Genomic DNA, 18,654 nt, shown 5'->3' with positions numbered 1-18,654 from the left:
CTATTTTATGCAGTGAATTATTGAACAATCAAACTGATTATGGTGAGCTTCCAATTTAAGATTTGAACTGAAGGAGGCATAACCTTGCAGTCTCTCGACACAGTACAACTGGCTGTAGATTGTCTAGCACACCTCAGTATCTCAGAACGCCTGAGTCATTTAAACCTTGCTCCTGAACCTCTGGTCTAAGTGGGTGTAAAACAATAGACCCTCTTTGACTTGGACTCACACTGAGACATGACTAGTGGTCAGACTGTGGTCATTAGTTTGGATCTCTAACGGCAACGGGAAGATGAAAAAGCTGCACACACTCAGCCGCACTGTCGGAGAATAAATGACTGATAATAAAGGTACATGTTGCACATGTAATGAAGTTAGTGACTGAATTCAGAATGGATAATTTTCACTGCTTTGGAGCACAGACTTCACAACCTCCATTTAATGAAAGCCAAAGGGGAATCAGTGTTATTTATAAGATAGTTTAAAGAGTGTGTCCCAGCTGATTTCCGGAACGCCTCATGAGATTCGTGGGCATGAACTGCCACTAATGCTGCAAGCTGACGGTTGATGCTAATGCCCACTGCTTCTGCTGCTGCCTGGCTATGCAGTGAGAATTCAGTATTAGTGTAACTGAGTGACGATTAAATGTAACGTTACATTTTATTTTCACAGCTTGCCGTATGTGGAAGTGGAAATGGATCCCTTAAAGTCAAGTTTTGTTATGATAGTATTTATTATAGTTACATAGTCTTAAGAGATTTAAGAGTCTTTCAGTAACTAATTAGTGATTCATGTTCTTCCCATCCACGTGTTGGTGTCCTTGAAGTAAAACACAGCAAAGACAGTGCAGATGGTCATGCCAGTGCCGTCTCCCATAGACCTTTGTCTATGTCTGAATAGGTGAATGACAGATATAACTGAAGAGAACGCTGAATAAAAGCACAACATGAATGCAGCCCATTTACCATTTAGGTCTTGAAAGGAGCCTACATGACTGGAACAAATTGGACTAAGTTTGCAATGAAAACACAAGACTTTGGCAGAAAGGTCTAGTTCATTGTCCACTGAAAAAGTGACCACTGGTGTGAAGAAACAACTTACCTCAAGTACAATATACGCACCATTAACTGTGGGTTTAAAGTGCTAAAGCTTTTGTTCGTCCTCCAGCTACCCTGACCTCCTCCCTCCTCATATGCTATATTGCAGGATTTTTAATTCACCTCAAAAGATTTCTACTGTGTTACAAAACCCGAAGATACTTTTTATTATATAAAATAGGTGAAGTGATCTTTTGGAGAAGCATTAGTCTCTGAATACATGCTGTTCTCCCTTTAAAAATAAAAATAAAAAACTCACCATCAGTGGACATCCATCCGTCCATTCAAAGAGGCATTTTCTTTACCACTTACCTGGAGTTGGGGTAGGGGACCTTTCCCAGGTGTGACTGGATGTCTAACTTGTCTAATGCTGGGCAGACACTGTGCGATTTTTTTCAGTCGCGCGATTCAGCTCCTGCTCAAACTGTACGATTGACTCGCAGGGGTTAGAAGTTCATAGGTCACGGTGCAGGGTCTCACACTATACGGCCCGATGCTCTGATGCGACCTGAGTGCTCACACTGTGCGTACATGCACAACACGTTGTGTTGTTGTTTCCGGAAGAAAAACCCGGAAGTCAACCGCCAATAAACAATAAGAAGAAGAAGAATCCGGAACTGGGGAGACTGTAATCCGGGAAATTTGAAAATGCTCACCAAAGAGAAACGCACTGCCTTAGCAATGTGTGCCATTCTGTGTGCAGAAAGATCTAAAAATAAAAAGCGACTGCGTGTATGGACAAGGAAATGGCTAGGAAAACGTGGGCAGTACGGTCTGTCAATTCTACAACGAGAACTGGAGGTAAGCAGCAACAGCTAAATTGCACTTACCTACAGGACTTTATCTGCATGATGATGGGTAAATGTTTGAAGACATCTGATGCTTCTACTTTCAGTAGGCAACATTTAATTTTAGCCTATTAGTATTTTATTTAATTGGATTACTGGCCATTAACTACAGTACTTTTACATTTTACTTGAGTAGCATTCTAGTGAATGACTTGAACATCTACCAAAGTGATTTTTAGGACATCTTTATACAACATTGGTTAAATATCAGTCCGACTCTTTAATTATCAATAACATTCAACCACTATTATGTCGCTTTGTTATTGTGTGTGTTCTTGACTTTGACTTTGTTCTGTGTAAACAGGTAGATGATATGAGGGGTTTTCGGGACCTTCTCAGAATGTCTGCAGAGGACTTTAACTATCTACTGGAGAGGGTTAGTCCTGCTATCATCAAGAAGGATACACACCTCAGGAAGGCCATCAGCCCCAGGGAAAGGCTTTCAGTTACCCAACGATTTTTGGCAACAGGCAAGTGTGTGGACATGAAAATTCATACTACATAAGCTGCTACTACTGCATTATATTCTACATCTGTCACCTAAAATCTGTCACTCTACGAAGCTGCATCCATGTCCACTATCCACCTGACACTATTTAAGACACTTTGTTCTATTTGACAGGTGAAACCTTCAACTCATTAAGTTTCCAGTATAGGATTGGAAGCACCACACTGAGCAGGATTGTCATGGAAACATGCACAGCTCTTACCTGTGCACTGCATGAAGATTACTTGAAGGTAATTTTGACAGAAAATACATTACCCATGCTCACACTATTGAAAGATTGACTTGCACATTGTCAGTTAATACAGCAAGTTTTCACCAAAAACAATTCTGAGTCACAAATGTATTTGTTCAGTCTTTGTTACACGTGTATATAAAAAAGTAAAGTGAACTCATAGTGTGACAGTGCCTTGAATGTGTGGTTAAGAAAGGAAATCATGAATTCACCAGATATTCTTTTGCTGTATCACTTTCTACTTGTCTTTCACAGACACCATCAACCGAGTCTGAGTGGAAGGCCATTGCCAGAGACTTTGCAAACAAGTGGCAATTTCCACACTGCCTGGGAGCTATAGATGGTAAACACATCTTCATCCAACCCCCTCCCAAGAGTGGCAGCATGTATTTTAACTACAAGTCCAGGTTTTCCATCATTCTTATGGCTGTTGTTGATGCCAATTACAAGTTTGTGTATGCAAGCGCAGGGACACAAGGTAGGGTCTCTGATGCAGGAGTGTTTGCCCATTCAGACCTGAAAGAAGCAAGGGACACAGGCACGCTGAACTTTCCCCCTGCTGATACCCTGCCAGGCACTGATGCTATAATGCCACACATGCTAATTGGAGATGATGCTTACTGTATCCCCTCCGACCAGATCTCATGAAACCATATCCATTTCGAAACCTTAACACCGATCAGAGAATATACAACTACCGTCTGTCCAGAGCACGTCGCGTTGTGGAGAACGCTTTCGGAATTTTGGTGAATCGCTTCAGAGTGTTCAGAACAACAATTTGCCTGGACCCAGACAAGGTTGTCACCATTATCTTTGCGTGTCTTTGTCTGCACAACTATCTCCGGGACCACAGATCTGACGCCTATGTACCACCTGGCTATGTGGATTCTGAGGATGCCAACCACCAGCTGGTCGAAGGTGCATGGAGAAGGGAGGGAGAGCTTCAGTCAGTTTCAATGGGCCTTGCACGGAACCCCTCAGTGGAAGCAAAGAAACAACGAGATGTCCTTTGCGAGTACTTTGTCTCACCTGGAGGGAGTGTTTCATGGCAAGAAGACATGGTGTAGGAAGACAGAAGGTTTTTTTTGTTTGTTTGTTTTTTTGTTTAAATTGCCTTGTTTACTTTCCAAAATTTACTAAATAAAAAAAAAATCCCTTTGTAAATACTGACAACAATAAATCTACCTCTGGGAAATTGCAAAAATGGTTTGCTTTATTACATAAATACAAAAATATCTTCCATCAAATTGTGCAAATAGTTCTGCAACACTCCACAAAATTGAGGTACGAAAGACACATAGTAATAGTGTCACCAAGAAAATTCTAATGTACAATTTGAATTAACTGTTGGAACATTTAAAACATTTGAATGAAGCTGTAATTTCAATGGACTGTGTTTACAGCAGGAACTAGTAAAGTTGAACTAGTAAACTCAAAAATATTCTTAGATATAACTGTTTGAAATGTATTATTTAAGTTACTCAGAGTTGAGCATTTTCAGAAAGGACATTGGCTGGGTTGATGGGGCCTGGCAGTCTGGGGGGGGCTGGACCTGATGAGGTTGGGTGGGATACCAAGGTGGCCTAACCTGCGAACCTGCAAATTGAGAATGGTGGCCTCCCTGCTCAGCCTCCTGCGTGTCATAAATCGTGTTCATGATGTTTCTCTTGAGTCGCAGCTCTGTAGAGCTCTGTCCTTTATGTTTCTCAACTCTGAGGCTACTTGTTGGCCAAACAGCTCCTCAGAATCTGCATTAGATGCTGATAGCGTTTGCTGGACCTGCTGAAGCAGGGAAAGTTTGGTCATCTCAGTGCTGTGCTCTGTTGATTTTGGTGCATGTTTTTGCACTCTAGGTCTTTTAACAAGCCGACCTGTGGACTCTGAGATTGGTGGACTGTTTGAGGTGTTTTCCTCTTCCTGGCTCACTGAAACTGGGCTAGTGGTGTTTGAAGACATAAGGACATCTTCTTCAATTCCCATAGTGGACTGATCCTCATCTCCCTCCTCTGTTGCGCCTATGTCCTCTGACTCTGTTCCAAGCTGTAGGAAACCGTACCAAAAGCAGACAAAGGGAAAGTGATAAAGATCTAAACAGTATTAGTTACATCAGACACTAATTTTACACTGTATACTTTGTGGCATTTATTTTACTAAAAACATTTCAACTGAGAATTACCTTTGACATCATTCACCACAAATATCCCTTCATAAGGTGTGTGTATCTGTGTATGCTTTTAAACTACTTGGTTATGAACTTACTCTCAGAGTGGACTCAGTCTGTCTATGGACAACATGCTAACGTGCACATAGTCTATATTACAAAGCATCTTGAGGTGACTGATGTTGTGATTTGGCGCTATATAAATAAAATTGGCTTGAAATCAAACTGAATTGTAAATGTGTGTGAGAATTAGAACAGAGTTAATAAACAAACATTTTGGATTGACAGCAATATGTTTTGACTACCTGCTCATGAAATCTGATCATTTTTAAACATTTTATGGTCTGTTTTGTTTTGTTTTTTTAGTCAAAATCAGGGGGGAAAAATGCATTTAGGCCTGTGACACAATATGAAGTTAGTTTTGTATCAGCTTTTTGGAAAGGTGACAATAACAGCAAAACAATTCTTACATTTTTACATAAAACATGATATCATAATTAATAACTTCATCTCTGCAGGTAGCAGTGTTTGATATTAATACGGTCTGTCCTGAGCGCTTTATCTGGGATTTTCTTTTGTCTTCCAACTGTCTTCTCAACCCGCTCATTTCCATAATAATCACCAAACGAATTCATACAATATGAATAATTCCTGTGAATCAAGGCAGGGTGCAGGAGGCTGTCTAAGATCATCATGTACCAGGTAAATTAGATGTTTACATAGACACATGCAGCTACAAAAGCCAAGTGAGCCATGTATGTGGAAAGAGAAGTGTAAGTCTTTGATAGTATTTATATACATCTTGTATGTATGAAGTAAAGTAGTAAAGAGGTATCGAAGTCTGAGATGCAGCCCTATCAGGAGCCTTTGTGTGTTTGTCTAAATGAAAGCATGAAAAGTTTGGGAATTTGAAAACTTTTGTGTATCTCTGTCCTTGTTTGCTAGCTTATGTTTGGTCCTGAGAAAGAGGGAAAGGACCATGAACCAACATACAGTGAATGTTACAGCAACGGGATGCAGGTGTGGAAAAGAGTAGTAGGAAATCACTGCTGCAAGCTGTGTGGTAGTCAGCATTTTGTGATTGAAAAGAAGGGTACAAAAAATAGCCCAAGGCCATTTAAGGAAAAGATATCAGTCACCAGATGGAAAACAAGTTGAAAGCAAATGTCATTTTCCCTGCAAAGGAAAATGTTTGATTTTAGCAATTTAAAGCTGTTCTAAGACTCGGAGGTCTCATGTAGTTCATTCATTAAAGCAACACCTCTGATAGAAGCAAGAGAGCTACCCCGTATGAGTAAGCAATTGATATGGTGAGAAGCAAGAAGTCTCTTTTAACAGAAAGAGACTTCCAACAGAACCAGACTGAGGAAGGTGCGCCCATCTGCTGTGCCTGGTTGGGGTTTAAGGGGAAAGAGATGAGAGGAGAAAAAGCAGAGCACAGAGAGACCACAGACCGGGACAAAATGCACACTGCGTGAGATAGTACATGAAAGAAAATCACATGTAATGTCAGGATAAAATGACATTTTTGAAAGGGTTTTAAGGTCATTTTCATTCTCTGGGTAAAAGAATAATGTTTTTTGTTTTCATAGAAGGTGGTTTGTGTTATGTGCAAAGTCCCAGCAAACATGATGGAAATGGCATCATTCTGTCCTGGATAAAAATTAGTTGGGAGTAATGGAAAACTTAAACTGTTGATGGACAGATGTCGACATTGTTTTCATACGTAATCGATGTCCCATCAGAACAAAGTATAAATATCAAAGAGTTTATTACAATGAAGTTTGTGTCATAAATACTTTTAAGCCATTTATGGTTATATATGTAGATTTTGTTATTTGTTCTGTATTGAGCTCTACAGTGAGTGCAACAATCATCATAATACAGGTCTGTAGATGACGCCATCAACATGGCCCTTCACTTCATCCTGCAGCATCTGGACTCCCCAGGAACCTACGCCAGGATCCTGTTTGTGGACTTCAGCTCTGCCTTCAACACCATCCTTCCAGACCATCTCCAAGGAAAGCTTTCCCAGATGAATGTGCCTGATCCCATCTGCCGGTGGATCACTGACTTCCTGACGGACAGGAAGCAGCATGTGAGGCTGGGAAAGAATGTCTCGGACTCCCGGACCATCAGCACCGGCTCCCCCCAGGGCTGTGTTCTTTCTCCTCTGCTCTGCTCCCTGTATACCAACTGCTGCACCTCCACCCACCAGTCTGTCAAGCTAATCAAGTTTGCAGATGACACCACTGTTATTGGACTCATCTCGGACGGGGATGAGTCTGCCTACAGGAGGGAGGTTGAACGTCTGGTGTCCTGGTGCAGCCACAACAACCTGGTGCTGAATGCCCAGAAGACAGTGGAGATTATTGTGGACTTCAGGAAGCACACAGCCCCACTCCCCCCATCATCCTGACTGACACCCCCATCACCTCTGTGGACTCATTCCGCTTCCTGGGTACCACCATCACCCAGGACCTGAAGTGGGAGCCCACCATCACTGTTCAAGGCTTGGGAAATCTTTTTGTAGCCTAAGCCTGCTTTAAATTTCTCAGTAACTTTATCCCTGACCTGTCTGGTGTGTTCTTTGGACTTCACAGTGTTGTTGCTCCCAATATTCTCTTAGACAACCTCTGAGGCCGTCACAGAGCAGCCTTATTTGTACTGACATTAGATTACACACAGGTGCACTCTGTTGAGTCATTAGCACTCATCAGGCAACGTCTATGTGCAACTGACTGCACTCAGACCAAAGGGGGCTGAATAATTACGCACACCCCACTTTGCAGTTATTTATTTGTAAAAAATATTTGGAATTCATGTATGATTTTCGTTCCACTTCTCACGTGTACACCACTTTGTGTTGGTCTTTCACGTGGAATTCCAATCAAATTGATTCATGTTTGTGGCTGTAATGTGACAAAATGTGGGAAAGTTCAAGGGGGGCGAATACTTTTGCAAGCCACTCTACATGGTTACTGGAGGGAAGGGACAAATTCCAATCCAAACTGAGATTGTTCTTTAAACTCTAACCAACACTAACATATTTATTGCTTAAACATAATGAATGAGTGAAAGCAAAAGAAAAAATCAAGTTGAAATCCAAAAATCTGTGAATGGCAAAGGGGAAATAAAAGGAAAAGTCAAAAGGAAAGGACGGTCTTCTGACTGATAAACTTGTGACAGCAGAGACCTGCTGCAAAGTTAGAGCTGAAATTAGAGTTCAGTAGGTACACCCATTGATCAGTTTTTCAAAAGATAGTCTCACCATTCCTTGAAGAGTCCTTGGACCTCTATGCAAAGCTCGTCCGAGGTGCTAAAGTTATTTAAGAGCATCTGAAGACTTTGTGATTTTATCTTCCTCCCTAAACTGAGCTGCTGTGCTGCCAGTGGACGTGCCCACGTTTGTGATTGGTCAGATGTCAGACTGAAAAAGCCTGACTTATTAAGTTGATAACCACTTTTTGTGACCGCTTAGCCTGAATGTCAGTGTTAGGTTAAGTCAAGCCAGATAAGGAAATTAGGTGTGCTGGATGTGCTGAGCTTGCTTCATAATACAGAGCTTTGGTGCCTTGACAGATCCGGGGTGGCATTATGTGACAGTCTGAAATGAGAAAACCTTGTTATTTTTCTGCTTCTTTTTGACAAAGCCAGGCATACTAAAACGAATAAGCTTGGTTTTCTGTTTATTTATTCGTTTTACTCATATCATTTGGTGATTTATCAAAGTAGGTCAGAAGGGATGCAGTCTGATCAAATCTAGGGCTGAACGATTATGGAAAATAATCTAATTGCGATTTTTTGCCCCAATATTGCGATTGCGATGCGATATGCGATTATTTTTTAAGGTCTTTGTCTTCTGTATTATTAAACAAAGACAAGCAATACATCATATAGTATGGCCAATACTATATTACATTAATTTTAAACTGTTCTTTCCTGGAAGACAGACCTCTGTTATGATGACATGAGGTGATGCATGAATTGATGACTGACATTTTTATTTAACTTCTTCAATCACAACAGTATATTTGAACATACACAATAGTTTATTTTTAGCTTACAAACATCTGAGCATAAAGTGCTGACAAGGAACCCTGGTGTAAACATTAAAATGAAAGTCAGTACAATGTGCAGATTGCAGAAATATACATAAAAAAAATCAGTGGCTTTACCACACTCAGTTTTTCGACATCTGTGAACTACTAGACAGTCATTCAATTAAAAAATAATATTAAATAAATAAAACTAATAAATAAAAAATACACACATCTTACTGATCTCTGCAGTCAGTAACATTACACATAAAGTGCAAACATAATAGCAATTGTATAAACACACACACAAACACGCCTTTAAAATTTAAAGGAGTGAAATTGGACGGTCTAGCCTTCTGATTAGCTAATCAGAAGGCTAGTTCTGATTAGCTAATCAGAACTAGCCTTCTGATTAGCTAATCAGAACTAGACCGTCCAATTTCACGCCTTTAAAGTTTAAAGGCGTGAAATTGGACGGTCTAGCCTTCTGATTAGCTAATCAGAAGGCTAGTTCTGATTAGCGTCACCGCTGTCTCGGTGGAGTTTAATAAACTCGGCCGTCTGCTTCTTGCTATCTAAAATATAACCAGACACTGGTGTAAATTCTCGACTGTCTCATACTTCTGTTTAATAAGTTTTCTGTTTGACGTTTAGTCAGCTGTGTGAAAACCAAGGAGGAACCCACCCGGGGGATTAATAAAGTTTTATTTTATCTAATCTAATAACTTTAATCTCAGCCAAACCGATTTACTCACGAACAAACAAAACACTGAAAAAAGCCCAACAATAACATTTTTAGGTTGTCTAAGTGACTTATATATTACGTTTAACCCGAGCAGCGAAACTCCGCGGTGATCTGAAAATGATGTGCCTGGAGTTGTGCCGTTCTCGGCCGCATCAGTAACCCTCGAGCTCCCGGCTAGCTGTCGAGCTGGTGGGTAGCAGACGCCTCTGAAAACGTCGAAGCACTTTTGCAAATATGGGATATCTTGATAAACTGAGCAGATATTTGATGTTTACACAACTACTTTCTCGCCTGAAAATATGTTAAAAGTTTATTTTGTGACCCAGAAAGATTAGTATGAGTAATTTTAAAACTTAGTAGCGGCCGCCATTGCTGGAAACTGGAGTTTGGCTGGGCCGCGCTATGAATTCTGGGATATGGTAGTAATTTGGACAGCCTTCGGCGCGTCGCTGTGACGTAATCGGTCTACAAATGCGGCCTCAGGAGGATGCAGCCCATGAATTTGGACATGTCCAGAGTATAATCGCAGCCTTTGCGGTTAGAAAATTGCACTTGATCATGTCGCGATATTATCGCAAATGCGATATATCGTTCAGCCCTAATCAAATCTGTAGTTGCTGAATCACAGACTTTCTGTTTGTGCATAGCTGTGTTACAAGAAAAAGAGAAGATTCGCAAGCTTTTATCTCCCATCTGGCATTTTACATCTGTGTAATTAAAGCAAATGGAGGAGAAAGAGTGATATTAATATTAATATCGTTGAGATGGAACCCCAAAATCAAGCGCCAACAAAACACTTTTCTCAGAGGAAACTAAATTTCCTCAGAATGGGCTCGGAAATGCTCAAAGGATGACAAGTTATTATATTTAGTGAAAATATAATAACCTCCTTCAACTGCTGCGCCAAGTCATTCTGGCAGTAGATAGTGCCTGCAAAGTTTAGTCAATATTTACTTTAGCATCATCAGCCAATATGTTATCACCTTCTACTTTCCCTGTCTGAACAGATGAGGAGCAAATAATGTGAGCCTGTCCTCAGTAGGTAACCTGATTGCATTCTGCTGAGCTTCTGTTTCTCTGCATGACTGCCGTGCTCAGAATTCACAGCAAATCTGGAGGAGTCTGACCTCTATCCCAGAGGTCACCAGGCACAAGATCCCTCCTCTTCTTCTTGACAGGGACTGACATGTGAGTTCCCCCCTTGTGCTGCTCTCTTGTCTACGCTGCTGGCATGCTGATCATCCTCCCCTGTTTGCATTCTTTTCCTGTTTTTCCAGAGTAGTCATGCACGGCTGCCTACACTGCTGATTATCAACAAACTTCTGTAAAACGAAATGTTTAATAGGAAGGCATTGAATCACTAGAGCACTGATTTGCTTTGGTTTGTCTCTGCAAACAGTAAATACGGACAGTTTTGTCACTGAAGCACATGATGCTCAAAACAAAGGATGAAATAAGCATCTTTGAAGCTTCCAGCACGCATCATGATACACAGATTAAGATGATATGATTTTAAAAATGCTCAAACTTATTTGTACATTGATTGTGTTCAGCACTGCAAAAACTATATTTATTTATGACATGCTCTAATTCATGTGGGTGTGTTAGCGCAGCCAACAAAGAGAAGTTTTGAACAACAGAATTTGCATAGACTCCTTACTTATTATGCACTGATGAAAGAAACATGAAAACAAGTCAGCCATGCTGACTGCCTTAGGAGCCAAACAAATGTATAAGTTTGGGCTGTAGGTGGGGGTTGGGCTTGAGGCACACAGATAAAATTTCAGTGAAGCTGATGTTTGCCTCTCTGTGTGTCCTCACTATCAAGCTGCTGCAGAAAAAATGTAGCTTTGGATAAACCCAAACCAGCTCCTCTCCACAGTTGGCTCTGCTCCTTTATGCCTGGCTAAGCATCATTCCTGAGGTGTCAAAAATTCTTGTTTTGTCAGAGCTGTTGGCATCTTGCAGATATGCAGAAAGTGTCTTTTGGCATTTAAGTATTTATATCAAAAAGTAAAATGGGCGTCATTCTCCTCATCACATTTTGTGTGACAAAACATGCAGAGGTATATGTTTCCTTGACCTAACAAAGTAGTTTCTGATGCCTAAACTTAACCTCCAAAATGATTAATCCAGTGAAAGCAAAGCAAAACGAGCCAAGGCTTCCCGGCTGACTAACTTGTGACCACCTCCAAATTTGAGTTTGTCGTTCTTGCAGAGAAGACTCCTATCTCTAGGCGTCCAATATTCCTGCAGCCAGTACGTCAAGGCACTAATGTCCAGGGACAGCTCGTGCGTAACTGTGAGATGCCAGCAGCATCTCAAATAGGATTTAATGCCCCGAGATCAGAACATGTTGTCACGGTCATTCCCCAACTCAAATAAGTGTATTGCCTTAGAGACCTGTGGCGATGAAGAAATGCAGTATTTCAGTTTAGAGTAATTAAACAGTTTATGTAACAGAATTTTTTTTTTGCATTTTTTAAAATATTTTAATTTATTTATTTAATTTATTTTAAGATTTCAAGACTATGGTTTCTGTTGAAATACTGAACTCTAATATACGACCTAAAAGCAATTGTTGTCAAGTAGAGCTACCACTGATCATCATGGGCTTTGTATTGAGCTACTGCCACTTAAGTGAACTCCTTAAGATGCAAGCTTTCCCAAAGATGATATCAATGAGAGAGACAAACAGCAGCTAAATTAAAAAGTTAGCTAACAAGCTCAGGACATCATCAAAAAGTGTCTTGTTTCAAGATTTTGATGAAGCAGTCACCTGTGACAAACATAAATCTACAGTACATTGCAATGGAAACAGCTTATTTATATAAGAAAACCTTTGATGCCTGCCACATTTTTTCACATTTTTTAGCCATCTGTGGCCCCCATTGGTTTACAGATGAGAGCCTTCAATGCATTTTGATACTGGGTCATTAGTCCAAGCTGTGTCCAAGCTAGTGCCATTCTGTTTATATCTGCCAGCTTTTTCCTCGTTCGGCCTCTTTTCCTTTTACCCTTTGAGTTTCAGATGAGGGTTTGCTTTGCTGTATGTAGGGCCCAGTTGTAATTTGGTCCCACACCTTTTCACAGTTTCTCTCTGTTTTCACATGAGGAGTTCACCACACATCAAGTGCTGTTCCTAACCAGCTAAAGTGGAGGAGGCTTGTAAAGCCCTCCAATGCAGAGTCTGCACCAATAAACGGTTACTAGCCACACAATGAACGTACAGCACCTGTTTTCTAAAACACAGAAAAACAACTTCGCTCTGCTTATTTCAGGTCTGTCTTAGTTATGACCAATAAAGGAAAGAGTGGGAACATTTTGATTGAAATTCAAACAGAATAGGTGATTTAAAAAAAAAAAAAATTTATTCCTTTTCACAGCAAGTTTCCCACTGCAGCAAGGACACCCAAGCTTTCTAAACGACTGTTAACAGCACAAGCATGAGTCAGAGTTGCACAACTTACCCGGTGAGAAAGCGAAAGGGCTGGATTGGAATTGGGCCTCAGCTCTGGAGTATCACAAAACACATAAATCCTGTCCTGTCTGACAGCTTTGTTTTGAAGCTTATTTTCGGTATATACAATAGATGGCTAGAAGTTATGTCCAGTAAAATAATAAAGTTTGGTTTCAAAATGTGCCCCTTGTACAATAAATGATTCTCCTCATGGGTAACGAGGGCAATAAAATGACTGGGTTCTCTTTACAAGCTGCTGTTTTTGTTATCAATTATATCAGGTCAGTAGATTTATATTATTTTGCTGAGTCAGATCAAAATATTTAGTGTGTTTGGCTTAGCTTTATTAATTTTATTTCATCAGTGTACCTTTAATGCTCAGTTGACCAGAAATTAAAAGAAAAACTATCTGAATCTGCATAAGTACTCAAATATGTTGCAGTGATGTTATTCTGAAACACTAGTGTATGCACAAGTTTAAAAAAAATTATTTGGTGCATCGCAGCCCCCTAAAGATGTTTTAGTAGGAATCAGAAGAAGACAAAAATTGCACTTCTGAGGCAGGAAAAACCCTGATCTTGTGACCCTTTGGTTTACACCCCCAGGCTTGTTGTTACTCATGTAACTGTAGCAATTGTCACGGCCTTGGGGATCGGCGAGACGCTGATCGGCCTTTTTCTTTTTTTGCCCTCTCTCGCGCTCTCTCTCTCCTCCTCTCTGTCGCCGGGGCGGAACTCATTGTGGGTTCACGCCCTCGGCCCACGCCCACGGAAAAGAACACACCTGATGCCCATCAAGGTGAACGGCATTTAAGCCAGGAGGTGACTGCTGGTCTTCGCTGGATCGTTGTCTAGCATGCGTCAGTGAGAGTCAAGCTACAGCTCAAGATAAGTCAAGTGTCTTTTGTGAATATCATGTGAATCTGTGTGTCAAGTGTGAAGAAAGGAAATGCAGTCGTGTATGTGGAGAGTTGGAGAGCGAGTGATTCCCCCCTTGGATTTGCCCCGTCCCTCACATTGTTGTATATAGCACTGCCCGGCACTCTCTGTATATACACCTGGTGAACTCTGTAAATAAATCCTTGTGTTCAGCTGATTCAGGAGTCCCGTGCTTGAGTCCCCTGTATTAAACCTTAACAGCAATAAAGTCTTAACATCTCAGTTACAGGGGATATTTTACTGAACAAATGGTACTTTTTTGATACCTTTTGGTATCAATGTTGTAAAAACGTGGATCTGTTAGCCTGATTAACAAATTTACCAGAAAAGCCTCATTTGTTCCCTTTCAGTAAGATACAGGTGGAGGAGGAGAGTGTATTTCAGTAACAACTATGGCTGGAAATCTCATTAAGTCATGCACTGGTCTGAAAATTCTACACTAAAGAATTTCTTCAAACCATAATCATAATCATCCAATTGCCAGTGGAAAAACGAAAAATAGCTTCAGCATGCTAAGGATCTCGTCACAAAAATCAGATCAACATCAATTTTGTTTATGGAGAGCAGTGGCTGGAGACTGCAGCACAAACACAGTTACTGTAAATTTGATCAGTGAAATTCCGATTCCGTTGCCTTTGAAATTATTGCTATGTAGACAGGAATGAGGTTTGCAGCAACCTGTAGTAAATTGCTGTCCTCAAAGCAACCTTGGTGTGTCAAGACAGTAATAAAACAGCAATAAGACAGTCAGTCTGTGATGAATTTGTGATTAAATATGATCAAGCTGGCCATTACATGCAATCTGTGACCGTGGCAAACATCATAAATCTCTTGCAGTGTGCATATACCGAAATTCAACTTAAGCAAAAGCTCATATCAACTTCTCACACTAGGAACCTGGTTAGAGTCATTGGTTTTTTTTACTCATAGGAAATTCAGAAATCCCTCCAAAAATAATTACCAGTTGTTTAGGGACAGCAATTTAACTACAAAATGATGTATGAATACGCTCAGGTCAGTTGATTAAAACTAGAATGCAGCCAGCTGAGCTGAGTCCCCACATCGAGTTGCACTTACTGACAAATACTGACTCCAACTGATTCTAACACGTAACTTACACAGCAATTATTTGTAAACCTTCACCAGCCTTTCTGACGGTGATTGCAGTCTAACTCGATCACCACACCGCAGCACACCAATCTGCGCATTCACCTGAAAGTACTGAAGGACTTCAGTGTCCAACGCCCTCAACCTCTGAGCCGCTAGTCGCCATTTACAATCAGTCGCAAAAGGAAATCAATGGAATCACCAGCCAATCACCTTTTTTACTTAGTCATAAGAAGGTTGCTGTCCTAGATTTACTCATTTCAATTCAGAGTCAATGCACACGTGTGCCTTATTCTCCTAAATAACAAACTGAACCAAACACATAACTTCTTTGGCAGATGTACTAAGGGATTGGTGCAGGTACTGACAATGGATAAAAAGACTTGGTGTAATGTTTGTCTCTTAATCAGTAGTCATGGTTACGCTGACTACTGATTAAGTCAGTAGTCAGCGTAATTTGATCAGTTACCACGATTCATAGTCTTGATTTAGAGGGCTTATATAAATCTTCATAGATTGAAAGCAAAAGCTTGATAAAAAGGAGATTTTGTCTCAGCACTGATGTTCAGAGTTCACCTGAGGGTTTACCAGCCTCCTGTTTAAAAGTGTATGAGCAGGCTGTGGCATGAAATTGCAGGTCCACTTATTTAATTGGCCTTTACCTGATGTGCATTACTCTGCCAGTTTTGTTGATGTTGTTATGAATTAGGGGCTGGAATTTTCTCCTGCTAAAGGAGGTTATATATAAACCATCGAATCATCCTTCCTTAGCTCTTATTATGGCTGCCACACAGATAATTCTAGGTCACTTCCCTCATTTAGGAACCTTCCTAAGCAAATCTGACAGTTCACCAACAACCCATGTTTCTATGTCTCCTTATTTCAGTATTAGTTGGTTCATTTCATGTTGGTTTTAGTTTTGCAAATATCCTTGGCCAAGTTCCTCGCCAATGCATCTGAGCATAAATGTGTGTGAATATTAGATAGAAAGCACTTACATAGGAAAAGAATAGAAAAAAGTGAGTGTATGAATGAGTGAATGAGGCAAGTTGCATAAAAGCTCTTTGAATGCTTAATTAGAGAAAAGCAGACCAGTCCATTTATCAACTGTCTCGTTGTTTACTCAGCCGTTTTCCTAGTTTCTGCTTGGTACTGCTCTCTGCTTGTTGCTTCATCTCTACTGTAGTTTCTCAGTCTAGTTAGCCTTTGTTTGCTCCTCTGGCACCTCTTTTTATCCATTTTAATTACATTGTTTGTCATCCTGACTTTTCAACATCCTGCATTTATTACTCTCTCTATCAAAAGATGATTCAGATAGATAGATTCAGATTACAATTTGTTTTCTATCCTCTATTTCTTGCATCTTTCCTTAGATCTTCATTTGGGTTACTTGTAAAAAAAAAAAAAAAGAAACTCAATGTTCTGCTACGTACTTGACCCGCTTGCTTAAAATCCAGTCTTGTCTTACAGGTTCGGTCATGCTAATCTTATAAAGGTTAATAGATTCTGAGTTTCCTGGCTGTAAGAGAGACTCAGATATCTAACATAAGCGTGCTGTGAAGCTGAATGAAGATAAGCCTATAATCATTTCAAATGATCTGATTAAAGGTAGCTTAAAAGTTGAAGACGATATAAACCTCCTACCTGTGAACTCATTATAGTGAAACCAAATTTTGCATTTAGACAGACATGTAAAATTACCTTATTCTCATTACTGGTTTCAGTCCAATAATGCTGATATATTTCTGAAAAGAAATCTGGGACCTCTTGAACCTCCTATTACATTTTCATTTTTCAGACAGTGCACGCTATTTTTCCAAAAATAAAAAAAAAACCAAAAAACACACATCCTGCCAGCCTTGATGATAGCTTCTAATCTCGGTTTCTGACCCGAGAGGAACTGATGCCTCCTCGAATGAACAATGCTGTTCTCATCAACTGCAAAGAAAGAGAGAAGACTGAGTGACTGAATCATTTTCTTTTCATGAAATATCAAGCTATTATTCTCAAGTGTTTTTCAAAAGGTTATTTTAGAAAATTATCAACAATTTAGTGTGATATTAAAGTTATATCAAAAGTAGTTAATTATGCAATGTGCTGTTTATGTGCCTTCTTCATTTTAAACTGACACTTCCTTTTGAAATCCTCCACACAGGAACGTCTCAATCTCCTCCATCAGTATTGATCTTCACATCCTGAACAGAGTTGTAACTGAACTTAGTGAACTTAATGGCCTTATCGATTCTTTCAAATGAACAGGAGCGTGTGTGCTCTGTTGGATACTGTTTAAACAATCACCAATAACTCCAAGAACACCAGCAGCGATAAGACGTCAATCACAGATAACTCCTTCAGCAGCTTACATCATGAAACACTTTGATTACTTTAAAGAGTCTGCAGTGAAAAAGAGGATGGCTGGCTCTCAGGGCGATAGCAATACAGCATGTTGTTATATGCAGACATTTTATTTTAGGAAACTACTGCTTGCAGTATTATGCACTCTCTTTAATAACAACTTCCTAGTATCAGGTTGGACTCCTTTTGCCTTCTGTTCAAAATCTTTGTGCAGTAGAGTCGAGGTGCTGGAAACATTGCTCAGAGATTTTGGTCCATATTGATGTGATAGCATCACAGAGTTGCTGCAGAAGTATCAGCTGCACATCTGTTTGTTCCACAACCTCCCAAAGGTGCTCCGGTGGATAAAGATCTGGTGACTGTGGAGCCATTTCAGTACAATAATCTCACTGTTGTGTTCAAGGAACCTGCCTGAGATTATTTGAGTTTTGCGATATGGAATGTCATCCTTTATGAAGCAGCCACTACTAGATGGGTACACTGTGGTCATAGAGGGATGGACATGATCAGCAACAGTACTCAGGTAGGCTACCCAGTTTAAATGATCCTCCGTTTGTACTAAGGGGCTCAAAGTGTGGCAGGAAAATATCCACCACACCAGGACACAAGCAACTCTACCACCTTGAACTGATACAAGGTGTGATAGATCCATCTCATTATGTTTATGTCAAATTCTGACACTACCATCTAAATGTTGGAGCAGAAATAGAGACTCATTATCTTCTCTTGTCTAACTCCGGTGAGTCTATGTGGATTGGAGTTTCGGTTTCCTGTCCTTAGCTGACAGAAATAGCATCATGTTCTCCAATTTTCAGCCTGTCAGAGATGCTCTTCTGTGTACCTTGGTTGCAATGAGTGGCTATTTGACTTACTGTTGCCATCACCTTGAAACACTCTGGCCATTCTCCTCTGACGTCTCACACCGATGACTCATTTTCTCCCAGAGAACTGCTGCTCACTGGATATTTTCTATTTTTCAGACCATCCTCTGTAAACCCTTAAGATGGATGTGTGGGAAAATCTCAGAAGTTCCTCAGTTTCTGAAATACTCAGACCAGCCTGTCTTTTGGCAAGATCATTTTGAACACCTTTTTACATCTTGATGCTCATTTTGAACTTCACCATGTCTACGTTCTTAAATGCATCTGGTTGCTGCTGTGTGA

The 18,654-nt window shown here is 40.3% G+C and overlaps 1 protein-coding gene across 1 annotated transcript; it reads left to right on the top strand.

The window, feature by feature from the left end:
- The first annotated feature begins 1,250 nt into the window (after nucleotides 1-1,250).
- On the top strand, nucleotides 1,251-3,780 carry LOC146662512 (uncharacterized). The gene is made up of 3 exons (XM_085417836.1): nucleotides 1,251-2,415; nucleotides 2,568-2,683; nucleotides 2,941-3,780. Exons 1-3 carry the CDS (start codon nucleotides 2,259-2,261, stop codon nucleotides 3,331-3,333), a joined length of 666 nt encoding a protein of 221 aa, XP_085273962.1. The 5' UTR covers nucleotides 1,251-2,258; the 3' UTR covers nucleotides 3,334-3,780.
- Nucleotides 3,781-18,654: the final 14,874 nt, after the last annotated feature.

This window comes from Rhamphochromis longiceps, linkage group LG9 (assembly GCF_057381845.1).
Source record: "Rhamphochromis longiceps isolate RC_006_pf linkage group LG9, R_longiceps_female_GT1.1, whole genome shotgun sequence".
Classification (NCBI taxonomy): Eukaryota; Metazoa; Chordata; class Actinopteri; order Cichliformes; family Cichlidae; genus Rhamphochromis; species Rhamphochromis longiceps.
This window is presented reverse-complemented; position numbering and strand designations above follow the sequence as displayed.